The 18,295-nt window shown below is 43.2% G+C and overlaps 1 protein-coding gene across 1 annotated transcript in view; it reads left to right on the plus strand.

Moving 5' to 3' along the window:
* C9H14orf132 (chromosome 9 C14orf132 homolog) overlaps positions 1-9,112 on the plus strand; it is a 388,656-nt gene extending 379,544 nt beyond the window's left edge. Inside the window, exon 2 of the mRNA XM_086937737.1 lies at positions 3,029-9,112. Coding sequence (XP_086793863.1) covers positions 3,029-3,250 — 222 coding nt within the window. The 3' untranslated portion in view covers positions 3,251-9,112. The remainder of the gene's footprint in view (positions 1-3,028) is intronic.
* Positions 9,113-18,295: the final 9,183 nt, after the last annotated feature.

Here is an 18,295-nt window from a genome sequence, read left to right on the forward strand (position 1 = left end):
TAGTGGCCTCCTAACCGGAAGGGCTCGTGGGCTAGAAGGGCTGACAACACTATTCTATAAGCCATATGCACAAATCCTTGCACCCCGCCTTCTTGATGTATATCAAGAATCGCTTGAAATTGGGGAGCTGCCACTGACCATGAGAGAGGCTGTAATCCTTACCCTACTGAAACCAGATAGGACAGCGACCCCCTGTGACTCTTCCAGACCCCTATTGCTAATAAATGTGGATGCCAAGATATTGGCTCAATTAATAGCTAACAGCTGCAGCCGTTAAGGCCACTTATCGCCCTACAGGCTCAATCTGTTTTTTTCCTGGGCAGGTCGACGGCGCATAACCTTCGTACCTTTTTTTCTATCATCCATCAAATTGATCCCAAATTCCCGGCCGCTGCAGTATTCCTTGACGCCACAAAAGTGTTTGATTCTATGGAATGGCCCTTTTAGTTCACCATCCTACCCAGATTAGGATTCAGCCCCAATTTTGTTAAATTGATAAAAAAATGACTATATGCCAAACCTACTGCCTGGCTCCAGGCCAATGGTTTAATATCAGACCCCTTTCCCATCACTAGTGAACCAGACAGGGGTGCCCTCTGTCGCCATTCTTGTTTGTGGTGGCCATGGAGCCGTTGGCTGCTAGAATTCGCCAGCATCACTACGCCAGAGGTCTGGTTTTTATGGATAGAAATCTTACCATCTCAATGTTTGCAGATGATATCACGTTTGTATATTAGGAAACCAGATGACTACCCAAACCCCATGCTGCTGGAAGTACTCTGCTTTGGCGGTATGTCTGGTATAAATATAAATTGGATTAAATCTTCCATCTTGCCCCTTACTGATGCTCACTAGTCACCACACTGGAATTCCCGCTGATACAGGCGGATGACGCTGTGAAGTATTTGGGTTTCTGGCTCAGCAGAGACCTACAACCGATTTGGCGCTTGAATTTTGGTAGACTAATAGATTGGTTTGAAGATAAGTTTAAGTTCTGGACTGCGCTGCCTCTGACGTTGGTGGGTAGAAATGCCATAATAAAAATGGTGGTCCTCCCCAAGTTGTTATATCTATTCGTGAAATTATCTATACATCTGACTCAAGCCTTTTTTAAATCTTTGCGATCTATTGCGATTGCTACAGTCTGGGCTGGAGGCCAGCCGAGAGTAATTTGAGACTTGCTGACTCGCCCACTATCGAAAGGAGGTCCGGGGGCGCCTGACTCTGAACTGCACAATCACAATTTCAACATTATTGGGTGCAGCCTGTCCTTTTTCAACCCCATGTGGCCACTGAAAAGCACATAGCGGACCACATTCTATTGTACGTTGCTGTATATCAACATTACCGTAGACATCCTAATGAAATTAATACAGTTGAAACCATGAGATGGGCAATATGATGGTCTGAGGAAGCGGACAGAAGCCTCTTTACTGTATGCACCCGCTACACCGCTTCCGTCACACCCACATTTTCCCTTCCTACATGAAAACTGGGCCATAGATCGGGCCCGTAAAATGGGTATTACAATGCTTGGGGATCTCTACCCACAGGGCACATTCCTAGAACTGCCGGATGACCAGGATGGGAGCCGAACCCTGATTCCGTAATTGTTACTATACCATCAATTCAGGGCTACCTGTAAAGTGCAGCATCCTTCTTTCCCAGCTTCCCCTGCTACCATGAACCCGCTTGAGAATCGGTCGCTCTGTCCCGTATAACATTGGTTACCAGGATTAATGCTCACACGCAGACACACACCCCATGGACTGATCCGAGAGCGTTAGAGCCATGGAGATCGGAACTGTTGGGCCAGCCCATGGATGAACAGTGGGCATTCTGCTGCTCCCAAATGCAACACCTATCCCCGAACTATAAGTTGAGGCTTATACATTTTAAATTCCTACATCGATATTACGTACCCCCTTACAGATATTTAAATTGAAGCTACGGGCGGATTCAAGATGCTGGAAGGGCAAACATGAAGGGGCCGCCTTCCTACACATTGCATTGGAATGCCCAGCTGTTTCTAACTTCTGGGGGTAGGTGTGTGATACCATACATGCCATCATTGGACAAACCCTGGTGTGTTCTCCATTAGTTATGTTGCTGGGCTATGTTGAGGAATCCCCGACAGAACTGCTTCGCCCGACTGCTATACTGCTGTTACTAGCATGGCGCAGACTAGCTATGCATTGGGGAGCCCCTAAACACCCTCACACTCTAGAGTGGATCCGAAATATACCCTATTGTCAGGAACAGATAGAGACTTTTGGGACCTTAGGCCCATGGCATCTAGCCCGAGGGATATCTGGGAGACTTAGGGAAAGAAACGCTCCCCTAACTGGCTATGCCAGACCACTGCCAACCGTTAGCTCTCAGGAAGCAACCAAATAGATGCCTGACCATTATAGGAGTTAGCCTAATGGCTAGGGTGATCGACCTCGAATCTGGGGAACTGGGTTTGAGTCTCAGCAATGGCGCTGAACATCCTGCGATTCCAGGAAAATCACTAAATCTCCCCGTGCCTAACAAAAATGTAATGCAATTGGTGCTATATAAAGCTCTCTGATACCCGATTCGGGTCAAGTTTGCACTATATAAAACTCTGTAAAATAAAAATAAAAATAATAATAAAATATGTACGATACCCTCCCATTGGTAATGTAGATCCCTATTTTGGGCTCTTTTGATATGAGGACTCATCGCTGATTCCCTCATTTACCAAGCTGCCATAATGCTCTTGGACTGCACTGCCTGTGTGTGTGTTTTGTTGCATTGAGAACTGTTTTGATGCCTCTGTAGTTGCATAATTCTACTACACTGTATATCTATGTGTCACAACCATGATTTCGCTTGTTATTAGGAAGCCTTCCACTGTGTTATCAAGTTTGCTTGATCTTACGCAGTGCATGTATATATATGCTTTACATAATTTTTGTCTGATAAATTTAGAAGTAAATGTTTAAAAATAAATAAATGTAAAAAAAACATATAATGCCTAATGTTATCAAACGTTTCTTCACAGCTTCCTGTCTTGGGAGGGGCATTTATGGATTCTCCAAATGAAGAATTTGGCACGGATTACTCTCTCTTCAACTCATCGGCCAATGTTCATGCTGCAGCCTCAGCTCCGAGTCCACCGGAAGAGACCTATTCCTCGAATGATGCTATATTGCTATGGATTGCCATAATAGCCACCATTGGGAACATTGTGGTGGTCGGCGTGGTGTATGCTTTCACTTTCTGAGACTACTATGAACGGAAAACACTGCTGGCATGCCCAAACAGGCAGCCTGTGTTGTGCTCAGGACTGCTGCCAGCCCTCAGCAAGCCATTGCTTTTCAAAATCTGCCATCAACACAATAAAAGTGTTAGCCAAATATATATAGCTAAGGGTGGCTGTGTAAAGGTAACTGCTTTAGATAATCATTTGGTAGCCATAAGTGAAGCATACTGTGTATCAATGTATTTGTAAAATCAATGGGCAAGTATTTAGGGAATAAGAACCTTGAATTCAGTTTATAGAAAATGTGCCTGTTTTTTACTGGTTTTGGCAACCAGATATTCAATTTCTGGATCAATGTTTCTGGATTAATGCTTTGAAAATGTTGATGCTTGTTTTATTATGTCTTTACACCTGGCTAACGATCTCCCTAGCTGTGATTTTCGGTAAAGGAGAGGACTCCTTCCCTAGACTACTTGTGAAGCTCTTGAAGGCACCTCAGTGTCGCGGTAAGAGGGGAGCTAACGCGATAAGGATTGACCCAGCTATGAGAATGTGCCAATGTCGGCGCTGCAGTTCAGAAGAGGACATCTTAAGCCTACAAGATCAGAGATACATGTTTTGTCAGCAAAGATCTGATCCAGAATAGATACAGTATGCTCATCTCACTGCCATGCCGAATTTTGCAGCAAGAAGCCATAAATATGGTGCTGATTGCATTGTGTATCCAAGGGCTTGGAAAGCAGCTGCGGGAGCTGTAACACAAGATTATTGCAGGAGCTTAATTTCTAATCTGCCAAATGGAATTCAATCATTAAAAGGTCTAGCAAGCAATCTTTCCACGGTACAGGGCAGGAAGAGCAGCAGCGTGTGTGTTCCGTTTCTACTTACTGTGTTTGCTCTCATTGAATGTAGAATTGAAAAAGACAAGATGTGCTGAAATAAATGTGCTCATTAACTTACTTTCAGATGAAACTTAAAGGGAGCCTTTTGTGGGAACTGGTTCCACGCCAAGGCTATACTAGGTGCAGTCTAAGGGAATGAAAAAGTGATATTAGTTCAATGAAGCCATGTCAAATTAAGCTCCCTCTCCCCTTGCCAGGGAGGAAAAGCAGGTGGGCAAGAGGGAACCTCAGTAGAGTGGCACAGACAAAACTATAGTTGCATGGATGAATGAAAAATCACACATATTGACTTGAAAGCACGAGTGGGTTCCGCTAGCTAGGAGAAAACCAATGTAAGCAGCCACTACATATGTGTCTCAGGCAAATAGGGGATTCTATTTAAAAATGTTTACTGCATCAACAACATTGAGACATTCCGCAGTCCAGAGTTAGCATGATAAAAATAAATGCCAAATTATGAGTCAGGCATTCCATGTACCGCCAGTCTCACAGTGGGAGTGTTCTGTCTGCTGGATTATGACTCTGAGTCATTCCAGCGGTGGACCGCCAGCTCTGCCAGAGAACAGTGGCGCAGTGGATGAGAAATGCAATATGCTGAGCGGGAGTGGCGCAGTCCTACCTAGCATATTATGAGTTTGTCTCACTGCCAGCCTTTTCATGGCAGTGAGCCCACCACAAAAAGGCTGGCGGTGGCAAAGGGGGCCACTCCCATTGGGAAAGGTAAAAGGACCGTCTGCCTGCACAAGTTGAACTCATAATCAGGTGGGCAGTCCGTGCACGGCTTTGGCGCAGCAGTGCCGGTAGAGAGCCGGCACAACTGCGCCAAAGTTGTAATCAGGCCCTTAGCTATTTGTGTAAGAAAAGTGTGTCTATGCCATCTTTATAAATCCTAATTGTATTGTTGGTAAAACACATAGGGCCATATGTAGGAGGCCCAATACCGGTCGGTAACGGCCAGAATTACTGAATTTCGGCCATTACCGACCGGTATTGGGCATTTGGAATGTAGGTGGCATGATTGTAGGATTCAGTATTTTACCGAATCGGTAACTTAAGGAATCGGTAAATTACCGAATTCTTAGCATACCGATTCGGTAAATTACCGAATCCTTAATGTAGAAAGCACTCAATCGAGGTATTTTCACATCTAAGGATTCGTTATTTACCCCCAACTACAAATAACGAAAACCGTTAAAAAAGCTATTTTGTGCTTTTTTAACAGTGCCATGTGGCAGACATACATGTGTGCCACATGTGCACCCATGCACTATTCAGGGGTGCAACAGGGTGTCAATGTGACACCCTGCCACCCTTGTAAGTCTACCCTCTATTACCGATTCGGTATTTACCGAATCGGTAATTCTCATTCATTCCTATGGGCCTCCAGGCAACGTATAATTTACTGAATCATTAGCTACATACCATTTACCGATTCTAAAATACTGAATCAGTGAAATTCGGTATTTTAGAATCGGTAAATGATATTTACCTACATCTGACCCTTAGTTCTGAATTCACAATTTTTTGCCAGACATAAACCTGACTTATACAGAGAAACGTTGGAACTTGCACTTGAATATTTTATATCTGATTTAAAAAGCCATGCAATCTATGTCTGTTTGCCTTCAAACATATAAGGTGCACAAATAGATCAGAACTTATTTTAGACCTGTGGACAGTGATCAGAACAGTCCTATGTAAATGAGGTAAACACCCACGTAGTCCGAATTTAGTGGACGTTCACAAACACAATACAATGCCAAGGTCATAATAGACCCATATAATACTAGAAAATAGGTGTGAGCATTAATTCTGAAGTCTTACTCGCAATTGCATCATACGCAAAGGTGTAAGTCAGACATATTTATGAATTGGCGGAACACTTCCTTCTTTAAATGCAAATTAGACCTGTTGCAATTTTCAAAGACTTTATGTGAATAAGAGACCGTTTTTCCTTTTATTCTGTAGCAATATACCCATAAAACATAAAAGTAAGTGGAAAAGCAAATGGAAGGATAGAACAATCATATATTTATTTTATGTCCTGAAAACATAAAATTACATTGAAAAACAAATGGTAGAAGGCGTCAGAATAAAGACTGGATTGCACCTTGTAAATACTCTATATCTTACTTTAAGTTTAATGAAAGAAGCTATAATAGAAATCTGACTAAATTGTGTTAACAACGTATCTCAGCTTCTTTGGTATACTTACTGTACGTGGCATTTTGCAAGATTTAATTGATGAGCACCTGAATTTAATATTTGATAAAGTAAGGCAAATGGAACATGCATTGCAGTATCTCTACGTAGGACCATATTTGAAGAAAGGGATTTCTGATATGTTTACAAACACACACCAGACGAATATTTTTACAGGTAGACATGAACCCAAAAGAAAGATATAGCACTTATTAGGTTATATTCTATGTGTACATATGTGTACAAAGCTATTGTAAATCTAGCTCATATGTTTATTTATTCTTTGGTGTTGAAAATAGATTTACCTCCAATAAGTTGTTTTTATCTGGAGTACTATTAACCACTGGTTACACTAGAGTGAAAAGGGCAAACGTAATACCTTCTGTAATCTAACTGTGTTGTTAAACAACAATTAGTTTAATCTATCCTGCCATCACAAGACTCAGTTTTAAATTCCAACATTTTGATGAACCAATAAACACTGCTCTTCAATGTTTTGCCAAAGTGACAAATCTATCATTTAATTTTACAAGATATAGCTGTGCTATGTAGAGATTTAGCTTCACTGTATCTTGAGATAGATTTGGACCTGTGAGAAGAACCATTGGAATCTGTGAACTGCTGTGCTGTGGACGTTCTGTTGTGTTTTTGCCAATAGTCCAGAATTTCAAATGGGGTCCAAACAGTTTATTCCACATTTTTCGACTGAACCATTCAGAGTTTAGAATTCTCTGCCCAAATTGTTAAACTTGCGACAGAATCTTACATTGTGTGCATCCTACAAAAAAACAAAATACTTCCCCTGAAAAGTCTGAAATTGTCATCATGAAAAATGACTTATTTTTCCAATTGTAGCTTCGGGGCAATCCAGGATATTTGAGAATACAGGCCAGGTTAGGAAGAAACTAGCCAATTTCTAGAAACAATGAGCATATATAGGCCGACGTTTGTGTCAGTGAATAGTTAATCAATGCAAACTCAATCACCCTCAGGCCTTCCTCAACTAATGTTTGAATGTCTTACCAAAGGAAATTTGGTCATAACTAAAAGCATTTTGAAAATGCATTCATTTTGTCACGTTTAATCTTTGGTTATCAGTGTCAGAAAATTGTGGCAACATCAAAGGGGTATTGTTTGTAGCTTTACCTAAAATGGTGCATTTCAAACTTGACAGACATTATAGAGAGCCAAGCTGTTGCCTGGAAAGCGATACATTGCAGTTATAGTTTACTAAGCCCTGGACCTAATGTTGAAATTTCAGTGCGAAAGGGATCATTTGGAGTATGAATGATATGACGGGCCACCAAAAATAAGAGACTTTTATGTATAAACGATGTTAGTGAAGACAAATTGAGAACCCTCCATATAACTGTTTATTATCCTTCTAATAAACCACACAATAGGGTCTCTCATTTCTTAGTGCAATGTTTGATTATTCACTTATGTATTCACAAATAACATATGCCCTTATCATTAAATGCACTTTGTAGGAATGGTGTACTTGTTCAATATGAAAAGAAGTCTCAATATGTAGTCTTTTTTACAAGCTGGAAGCAACTACGAGAACATTATAGTTTTGACATAAAAAATGTTCAGCTAAAGATAATTTAGACCATTATTCTCTTAAGGCCTCAGAAGTACATGCTAAGTTGTGCCAGTGGCCAGTGAAACTTAAACACTTTGTTTTTTAGGTTGAGCATTCAAGACCTTGTGTATATACTTTAGTATATACTTAAATGTGTATGTACTGTTTGTGGGTGCTGGAGATCAGCCCTAGGACGTGTCTGCTACCGCTTAGGGACTTTTTTTTTTATTAAACTGCCTCTTTCTATTTAAAAATGTTCTGGCAACTGCCTCTATTTAACTTTCTTGATAGAAAACGACCAACAGAGGTCAGTAAAATACCAGAATCACTTTAGCGTTCTCTAGATTCCAGTCCATAGAAATTGTCTTCCATGAGCACGCGTAGACAATAATATTTTTTTCAAATCCTGTATTTTTAGTGATATGACCACCAAATAGAAACTCTACGTGTGAAAACACAGCATGGTCGCCATATCTGAATTCATCTTTTACCAGAACACTGAAGAGCAGCTTGTTGCAGGAGAGATTCTAGAGCAGTCTTCAGGTGGTTTTCTGAGGAATCTCATTCGCTTTCCTGCTTCCAACATTCAAATAAATGTGCTGATAATGATGCTGTAAATTCTGTAAAAACCATTAATAGTTTTGGTGATGCCGTCAATATGTACCATATTTCAATATTGCTATGCTTTGTAGTTAAATACTGCTCTTATATTTTTTAAAGAATTAGCCCTAAGATCTCTTTGACCACCCTCAAATAAACTCAATAGAACCCCCTTAAGTGTTTTGCTCTATAGTGTAATGCTTTATTACATCACAGGAGTAAAGGGCCCTTTGTTAACGCAACATTTGAAATTTAAACATTGAGCGATACATTCCAGAAATTTAATATTCAGCTTTTCAATTCTTTCCAAGATATGCTGTACTGTTTTATATTGAAAGGATTGGTAAACAAAATCTCTATTCTTGTAATTATTTGCACTTTGGTTAATGAGACTTTGTGTAGAGGAAGTATTTTCTTGAAGAAGTAATTTGTCGGATAGTTTTTTTGTAAATGGCTGTATAATTTATGAATCTTGGTTGATGCAAAGGCAATGTTTCCTTTTCAGTGCTCTTCTTCTGACCAGTTTATCAACCAGCTTCACTGTACACGTAATTTCCAGTGTATTCTTGTACTACTGAAATTAAAAAGTGTTACATGTTCGAATTTTGTCAGATTCGTTTTTTAAAGCTTAAGGACTATAAAATTGCACTATATTATTTTAACTCACTGAAATAAACAGGATCAATAAGAAGCAGGAATTACGGAGAAATAGGTTAATAATGTAAGTACCTTTAAAATAAATGTATTTCCAGTTTATACAAAACCATATAGACCATGTATAAACGATCACAAAAAAATATTCTTAACAACGTTGGTAGCATTACGTATTGACTGAAAAAAACTTTCAAATAACTTTATGACATTAAAATAAATTTCATGAACAGCAGTTCTGCAACTTTCAAGATTTGTCACCCATTACAAGCACTGGATATTTACAACAATATGTTAGATGCTTTAGCTTTATAAAATAAACTAGTATGTGCACATATATTTCTTTATATTATCTGCAAATCATGCAAACTCTCTGTTCAACCCTCAAACCAACGTGGAAGAGCAAAACACGTGCTTTCAAACTAGCAAGAATACAAATATATATATATATATATGTTTTGAATTGAGTTTTATTTTATAAAGCACACAAATACCCTTAACACGGGGAATTAAACTAATTTGCAAAGTAACTAGATGGAGCATATTTGAATATTGAGAAGTTTATGGAATGTGAGATACTCGTTTTGAAACACATAGACAAAAGGAGAGCATTCCATGCTTGACAGGTGACCTCTGGGAAGGATCAACCACAAATGAAAGCTTTCTTGAATTTGGCAATACTGTCAAAATGACGTGTGCTAGCACGAAAGCATCTCCCAAGTGGGTAGAAAGAGAAAAGAAAAACTGTATACCTATCAGGGGCAGACAATGTAGCGCCTTATTGCAGAAACAAAGGGCCTTGAAAGGTAAATGTTGACATTTGGCTAGCCAAAGAAGGGCAGAGAGATGGGCCTTCATTCTTACTCTACTGCTTAAACCTAACATAAGGTGGGCCTCTGCATTTTAATAGACTGCAGCTTGTAGAGCACGTAGCTGTGCAGACCTATGAAGAAAGAGTTGCCATAGTCAAGCTAAGAGATGATCAATGCTTGGACCAAGATCTTCATGGAGAATCTAGGAGGCAGCAGAATGATTTTCTTCATAACTTTGAGCATAAAGAAAGAGGTAAAGATAAGTTAATTGATATGCGCTTCAAAAGCAAACTTGTCAAAGGTTACCCACGTTTTTGTTTCCATTCACCCCTCCTCGTCATGTCACCACTCCACTCCATGTACCGAAAACCTGCAGAGAAATCTTTCCTCTATAAAGCATTTATTATTAAGGAGTGAAGGAAAGGGGCTTTTAGATGAATGGAAAATTAGAATTTCCCGATGCATTTTCGATGAGAGGCTTTTTTACCATAAAGAATTTAGATCAGGCTTCTTTTTAGTCTTCAGGTTAAAGCGTGTGTATCTCAGTATAATCCATTTTTTCCATCACATTATAATTCAAAGGTGGATGTGCCTGGTCAACCTGCAAGCAATAGTATGTCACTGTTTTAGCAGAGGGGTTGTAAAAGTTGCAACATATTTTCCTTGCTAAAATGGTATATATCTATATATTTTAATTTCAGCAAAATTGTTATTATTGTGCAAAATGTAATCTATCAGAATCCACCAAATCACACAAGATAATATCAGTTGACTGGTTTGAATAAAAAATGCATCTTTCCTTTAATTTTACAGTTCACGTCGGACATTTTCTAGTTAAACCAGCATCCATGGGTAAACATTAATCAAAATTGCTAAATGACAAAAAAGTTTATGAAAATGTATGAAATTTGCATATGGGGAAATCTTTGAATTTTGCAAAGTTTCATCTGCAAATAAATACTTTGCTCCGGCATGTTATAAAACAGCCATGAAGACTAAGGGCCAGATGTATGACCCTCACAATTTGCGAGTCACGAATTGTGTTGTTTTGCGTCTCGCAAAATTTTATTTACAACAGTGTCTCAAACACTTTTTGTGATTCATAATGGGGTCGCACATTTCCTGGCTCATAAATCATTCAGGGATTTTTAGAGTGCACTATGCACCCATGAGGGTCTTGAGGCGCTGGGGGAGGGGGTTCATGCAGCTGCAAGGTCATCCGAAGAGCCAAGTCTTGAGGTCTTTTCTGATGCTTTGCCGTGTAGGGCTTTATCTGATGCTGAAGGGGAGTCCATTCCAGGTCTTGGCTGTGAGGTAGTACCAAGATCTGCCTCCCGTTCTTTTTTTCAATAGGGAGCCAGTGGAGGTCGCAGAGGTGCAGAGTGATGTGGTTGTGTTGTGGGATGCTGAGGATGAGTCTGGCCGAGGAATTCTGGATGGTCTGGAGTTTGTGAAGGAGAGATCTGGTGATTCCGGCATAGATGATGTTCCCGTAGTCTAGTCTTTTGGTGATGAGTGTGTGGATGATGGTCTTCCTGGATTCAGGGGATCTTTTTGAAGGTCTTGCGGAGTATGCAGAGGGTTTTGGAGCAAGTGGAGGATACAGCGTTGATCTGTTCATGGTGGGAGAGGAGTTGAGTATGATGTTAAGGCTGTGAGCATGGTCTGTGGGAGTGGGAGGGTTTCTGAGAGCAGGGGGCCACCAGGTGTCGTCCCACGCGGTGGGGGTGGACCAGAGGATGAGGACATTTTTTCTTACCAAGTTAAGCTTCAGGCAGAGGCTGCTTAATGAGGATGCAACGTCTTTCATCCCTTCCTTGAAACTGTGCCTGGTGATGTTGGGTTCCTTGGTGAGGGAGAGGATGATCTGGGTGTTGTTGGCTTACAATACAATGCTGAGTCTATGTTTTCTGATGATGGTTGCAAGGGGGGGCCAAGTAGATATTGAAGACCGTGGGACTGAGGGAGGATCCTTGGGGTAATCCGCATCTGCTCTCTGTGGGTTCGAAATGGAAGGGTGGAATTCTTATTCTTTGAGTTCTGCTGGAGAGGAAAGAGTGGTACAGTCCAGGGCAGTTCCCTGAATGCCGGCCTCATGGAGTCTGGTGGCTAGTGTGCAGTGGGAGTGTTGAAGGTTGCTGAGAGGTCTAGTAGGATGAGGGCTGCAGTGAAGCCTCGATCGATGAGTGCGTGGATGTCATCCGTGGCAGCCAGGAGAGTGGTCTTTGTGCTGTGATTGCTGTGGAATCTGGATTGAGATGAGCAGAGGATGTTGTTGGATTCTATGAAGTGCGTTAGCTGGGTATTGATGATTTTTTCAGTGACTTTGGTGGTGAAGAGGAGGAGAGAGATGGGTCTGTAGCTCTTGAGGTCCGTTGGGTCTGCGGAGGGCTTCTTGTGGAGGGGTTTGACTTCAGCGTGTTGACAGTCATCGAGGAATGTGCCTGTTTCAAGGGTGCAGTTGATGGTCTGTTCTGGTGCGATGGCCGAGGTGGCTCTGTGGAAGATGTGCAGCAGACAGGGGCCCGTGGGTGCTATGGAGTGGATGCTCGTTATAGTCTTAGTGGTGTCTTCTGTGGTGACGGGGGTCCAGGTGAAGAGGATTGGCTGGGTCTGCAGGGTGGCGTCGCTGGTGGATGGGGTAGGGTCAGTGCTTTGGTTTGGTCATTGAAGTTGTCATAGAGTGCCCTGCTCTTGTGGTGGATGAAGGAGCTGAGTTTGTTGCAGAGGTCCTGGGAGGAAGGGACGTTGGACGTTTGCCTGTGGGGTCTGGTGCATTCTTGTATGATGGTTAAGAGTTCCTTGGAGTTGTGGGAGTTGGAGAGGATTCTGTCCTGAATTAAGTTTCTCTTCGTAGATCTGATAAGTTGGTGGCATGCCATTGTGGCAACCTTGTAGGTGGTGCATTCTTCCTGGGTTTTGCTGTTCCTCCATGCTTTCTCCAATCGTTGGCACAAGTGCTTGAATTCTTGGAGGTCCATTGTGAACCAGATGTCTTTCGTGTTGTGTTGTCCGTCGGAGTTCCAGAGGGGGTGAGCGTGTTGGTGCAATTGGCGATCCATTGATGGAGGTCGTTGGCTGCAGAGTTAGCATCAGTCATGGTGGGAGTGCTGCTGAAGGCGGAGGTGAGGTGCTCTTCAGTGACCTTGCTCCAGTTGCTGCATGGAGGTGTGTTTTTGGCTTGTGTGCAGGTGGCTTTGAGAAGGAGATATGGACGCAGTGGTGGTCCACCCAGAGAATTTGAATGGTGTGACTAAACTGAATTAGGTTTCCTCCGGTGAAGATGGGGTCGAGAGTGTGATCTGCCGTGTGGGTGTTATGTTATGTTAATTATTATTTGTACAGCGCACGTACGCCCATGGGCTTCATGGCGCTATTGGAAAGATCAGATAAATAACATAACAAGAGGAAAGTGTTAACAACAATCTATACAGCGAAAGCCTGTGTGAAGAGCAAGGTTTTAAATGCCCGTCTGAAGGTAAGGAGATCCTTACTCTGTCTAAGAGTCAGAGGCAATTAGTTCCGTAAGGAGGATGCCAAGAAGTGGAAACAGCTGCCTCCTTGTCACTTCTTCTTAAACCGGGGCACCACCAATAGATCTTTATGGGCTGAGCGCAGACTACGCGAGGGGGTGTATCTCCCTATCAGCTGTCTTATAAACAAGGGGCCCTTGCCTTGTAAGGCCTTGAAAATAATGCAACCAGCTTTAAATGCGGCTCTCTGGGCCACAGGTAGCCAGTGTAGTCTCTCTAGTCCTAGTTTAATGGATTCCCACTTGGGTAACTTGCAAATCAGCCTGGCTGCTTGATTTTGAAGATATTGCAGTCTTTTAAGTTGACCTGCAGGCAGGCCCAAGTATAGACTGTTGGAGAAATCAATGCGGGACAGAACTAAGGCGATAACTGCTTGGATCAGGGCAGAATGGGTGAGAAGGTGGGGCTGGTGACGAGTTGCTTCAGGTTGATGTTGGTCAAGATGCTCCAGGAGGGTGGTAGAGTTGGGGTCACTGAAGTTGTAAAGGTGGAAATTCAGGTCACCGAGCAGTACGTAGTAAGTGGAAGCAAGGGTTTGGGGCGCGATGTAGTCTGCAATGGTGTTTTTTAATCAGGAGCAGGGTCTGGGAGATCTGTATGCAAGAGTCCCACGTAGAGTCATTCTGGGGTTGGGCTGGATCTGGAAATGGATGTGTGCCGTGGGGTTGAGGTGTCGTTCAAAATGGAGGTAGTCATTCGGAGGGTGCTTTTGTGGACGATGTTGAGGCCTTCTCCAGGGTGATCTTTCCTCAAGATCTTGTATCCATCGAGGATGGCAGTTGCCATGTCAGGAGCGGAACTGATGTTGGTCCAGGTCTTCGTGAAGATGGCAACTCCAGGCGCGAGGGTGTTGAGGTCCCAGATTTCCAATGTGTGTCTGTACAGGGAGCGTACTTTGAGGAAGATTCAGTTTAGGGGTTTGGGTGTGCTGGTGTAAAGGCACAACAGTGGCTTAGGCGGACACCGGCTACCATTAAGTAGGGGTTGGGGAGGGAGAGCAGCTGGGAGGCGGGAGAGGAAATACGCATGGAGAGAGGGACCGCAGGGTAGCTGCATTGGGAAAAATGGAGGCAACAGTAAAAAAGGAAACAGAGGGAAGCAAAGGAAAAAGGCAAAAAAGGACAGCAGAAATGGATAGAAAAAATAGAAAAGAGAGCAGACAGAAAAAAGGCTAGTAGAGTGGACCAGCAGAAGAGCATGGCTCTCCCACTGGACCACCAGGGATGAGGCGCAGGCAGGAGCCTGTGGGTGGAAGAGGGCCTAAAACACCTTCCTGGAACCAGAAAGGTGCTGGGGACAGAGACTCAAGGACGGAGCTGCGCAAGGGGAAAGCAGTTTCCCTGACCAGGAGGTCAAAGGTCTTGCTTGCCCTGTTGGGCAGCAGCCGCCATTAAGTAGGGGTTTGGTGGAAGGAGAGCAGCTGGGAGGTGGGAGCGGGAAAATGCAGGGGTAGACGCCACAGGGGCAGCAGCAGCAGGAAAAACGATGGCAACAGTAAAAAAAGTGAATAACAAAGGAAAAGGAGTAAAGAAAGGCAAACCAGGACAGAAAAAAGGATAGGAAAAAATGGAAAAGAGAGCAGACAGAAAAGAGGCTAGTAGAGTGGACCAGCAGAAGAGCATGGCTCTCCCACTGGACCACCAGGAATGAGGTGCAGGAAGGAGCCTGTGGGTGGAGTAGGGCCTTGAACACCTACCTGGAACCAGAAAGGTGAAGGGGGCTGAGACTCAAGGATGGAGCTGCATGAGGGGAGAGCAGTAACCGTGACCAGGAGGTCAGAGGTGGTAAACTGCGAGTAATTGCGGTTGCAAAACAATTGTACATTGAAGTGCGACTCACTAATAGGAAGGACACCCTTGGCACGCCCCTTCCTAATAGCGAGTCACAAACCCTATTTTGTGAGTCGGCAATAGGTTACTGACTCACAAAATAGGGTTTGGACATGGGGCAGACCTTTTTGTGTTTGCAAATGTGCCAATTTACCATTTGCAACCGCAAACAGCGGTCGTACATCTGAACCTAAGAGCTTTCATTTCACAATGCAATTTTCACAATGGAATAAAGATGCTGGAGTCAATTTGTGAAAAACAAAGTATGATTCAAGATGAGGCATAGGAGGGTTGAAATGAATATGGGATAGAATGTGCTCCCTTTTAAGGAGACATGACCGGACAGTTTTGGCTCCATGTCAGGAGTGGCACAGGAGCAAAAAACTGTGGACTAGATAATGTGGCTCAGAGTACATGACTACTGTTAATTCAGTTTTTCCAACCATTACTTTTTTGTTTTTCTCAGTGTGATGCCCTAAGTACAACGGAGATGCCAAGCAGGCTGGCTGGGGCAGGAGACAAGTGTAAAGCACACTCAAAAGTGCGCATGACGATTTGATCAGCCCAAGAGGGCTGGTCAAACTATCATGCGCATTTTGCATCTTCCCCACCAGGCTACATTACACAGCTTGGTGAGGAACATGTAAAGCCTACAAGCCCCTGTCTGAGTGCCGAACCACAGCGCTCAGACCAATCACAACTATGCTTAAGGCAGCGTTGTGATTGGACAGGAGCTTCTGGGGGGCTGGGAGCTTTCTGTTATGGTGCAGAGGAGACGGAGCGAAGGGGTCAGCACCAGGCAGCATTCTGGTAACTGAGTTTATTTTTGTTTTTTCATTCACCCCTCCGCTCTGCTGCTCTCCCCCCACCCTTGCTTAGTAGCAGCTGCTACTGATGCCAAGACATGGCTCTTGGAACATACTGTGCCATTATGCTCAAGTTCCAACTCACCGATGTGGCCCAAAAAGACTAAAAGAGTGTGTGCTTGATTATTTTCTTGATAAGAGAGAACATATCTGGCCATTCAGGGGGGGAGGAGGGGGGGGGGGTTCTTCTTCATGGAGCATGACCAAAGCTTATTTGCATGTGGTTGATTCCTGTCCAGAGATACATAGTTTGTATAAAAAAATTGACTGAAATATGGCCAATAATAAAAGGCTGTGAGTAATTGAAGCATTTCACATATTACTGCTTTGTGTTTCTCAGTATTTCACCAAAAATGCTACTGGGTCCTATAGCTCATTCTTTTATAAGACACTAGAAGATACACCTAACTGTTGACAATAGTACTATTATTATTTGAGGTTGCTTGTAGTCCTGTTCAGAGGAAATATGGCTTTCTGGCTGGAGTGTTCCTAATGGAACAGGACCACTGTCCCACTTCTGACAGAGAGCAACCATGTGGCAAATGTTTGGCTGGTTAGCATATGGTTGCCCCACTGCCTTAAGAGGCACAATGAGCAAAAAACCGACCATATATTGGAATCCAGCCCAGAGCAATTATCAGTGTCTGACAGTTATTCAAGTATTCCACCCATCATATTTGTTTTATTTGTTTTATTTCAGAATGTATTTCTGGCACAATGCCCCTTTGGGTATCTGCTTATATTCCGGGGTTTGCTCCGTGAATATGGGTTGGCAATGGTGAAATGCCATCCAATGCCTTCTAGATATGCCCACCTCTACATGGCCATGTGGCATGAGCACATTGACACCGTCACTTAGCCGCATCCTTGCACTTTCCTTAAATGTGTGGCTATTTGAGGGGGGCGAGGGGAGTGTAGCCAGAAGATTTGCTGTGAGGATGTGTCCTCACTCTCTCTCTCGGTTCCATCAAATCCTGACTATAGTTTTGTATATAGCCTGTCCATCGATACAACAAAATTATCTTGCCCGTGCTGACAGTGATGCTGTTTCCGCCAGGTAAAAGCAGAAGTCGGAATGAGACCCTTTGGCATGACTACGGGCTGTGTCCTGGACACCATGGAACATTGCAAAAAGACGATGGGCACCCTGACTGCTCCATTGCAAAAACACTGTATGGGGAAAGCAGTGTCTGCATGAGGGATGGCCCACAGCCCCCTTGTTGTACAAGAAAACAACAGAACAGAAACAGAGAGGAGCTACTCTGAGGAGAGCTAGCAGATGAAATTTGGGAGAGGTGTTGATGAGGCAGGTCTATCAGGCAGTGCTGAAGGCCTGCAGAGAGTTCTGGTCTGGGGCTTCATGCTGTGGTCAGAGTGAGGCCAACTGGGACGCACTAGTGGTTGCAATGACCTGTATCATAGCCATGGGATATCCTTACAGAAGCGAGAAAAGCCGAGAATGACACGATTGCTTCAGTGATGTAGATTTTTGTTCTTGTTTGTTTTTGATTAGTATATTATTGTTTGATGTGATACTGAACACAAATTTGGATTGTTTCAAGTGACATGGACCCTCCATTTAGTGTAAAATTCCTAGCGTGTTGCGCAGTGAGCAAAGGAATGGGTAGTGCAGAAACCTGGTTTGGGAGAAGGGAGTTACCTTGTTGGCAACTGAGACTGCATTAAATGGATGGAGCTGTTTACTGCAGCGTTGTCACAGCTGGCAAACAAAAGAATTAGGACAAGACATTTGCAGTGCTTATTTTGTACAGCAAAAAGTTCCAGGGCCCTCAGCAAGAGGCCACTGTCACTTGAACACCCCTGATATACTGATGGTACTCCAGTGGCGGCTCCTCCGCTAAAGTGGGGAAGTTTTGCCCCACTTCTCTTAGAGCAGTGAACAAGGGAAAAATAAAATGATAATAACATTAATATCATGTTATTTTTTGTTTCTTAAGGCCTGTGTTAGGGTGGGGCGGGGCTTGTGGCTCTGGTAGGAGAAGTGGTTTGTAAAACTTAGGTGGGCATGACTGCTTAGCCGTCTGTCTTGGCCCGGCCAAACAGTCATGCGCACTTTGCACATTCC

This window comes from Lissotriton vulgaris, chromosome 9 (assembly GCF_964263255.1).
Source record: "Lissotriton vulgaris chromosome 9, aLisVul1.2, whole genome shotgun sequence".
Taxonomy (NCBI): domain Eukaryota; kingdom Metazoa; phylum Chordata; class Amphibia; order Caudata; family Salamandridae; genus Lissotriton; species Lissotriton vulgaris.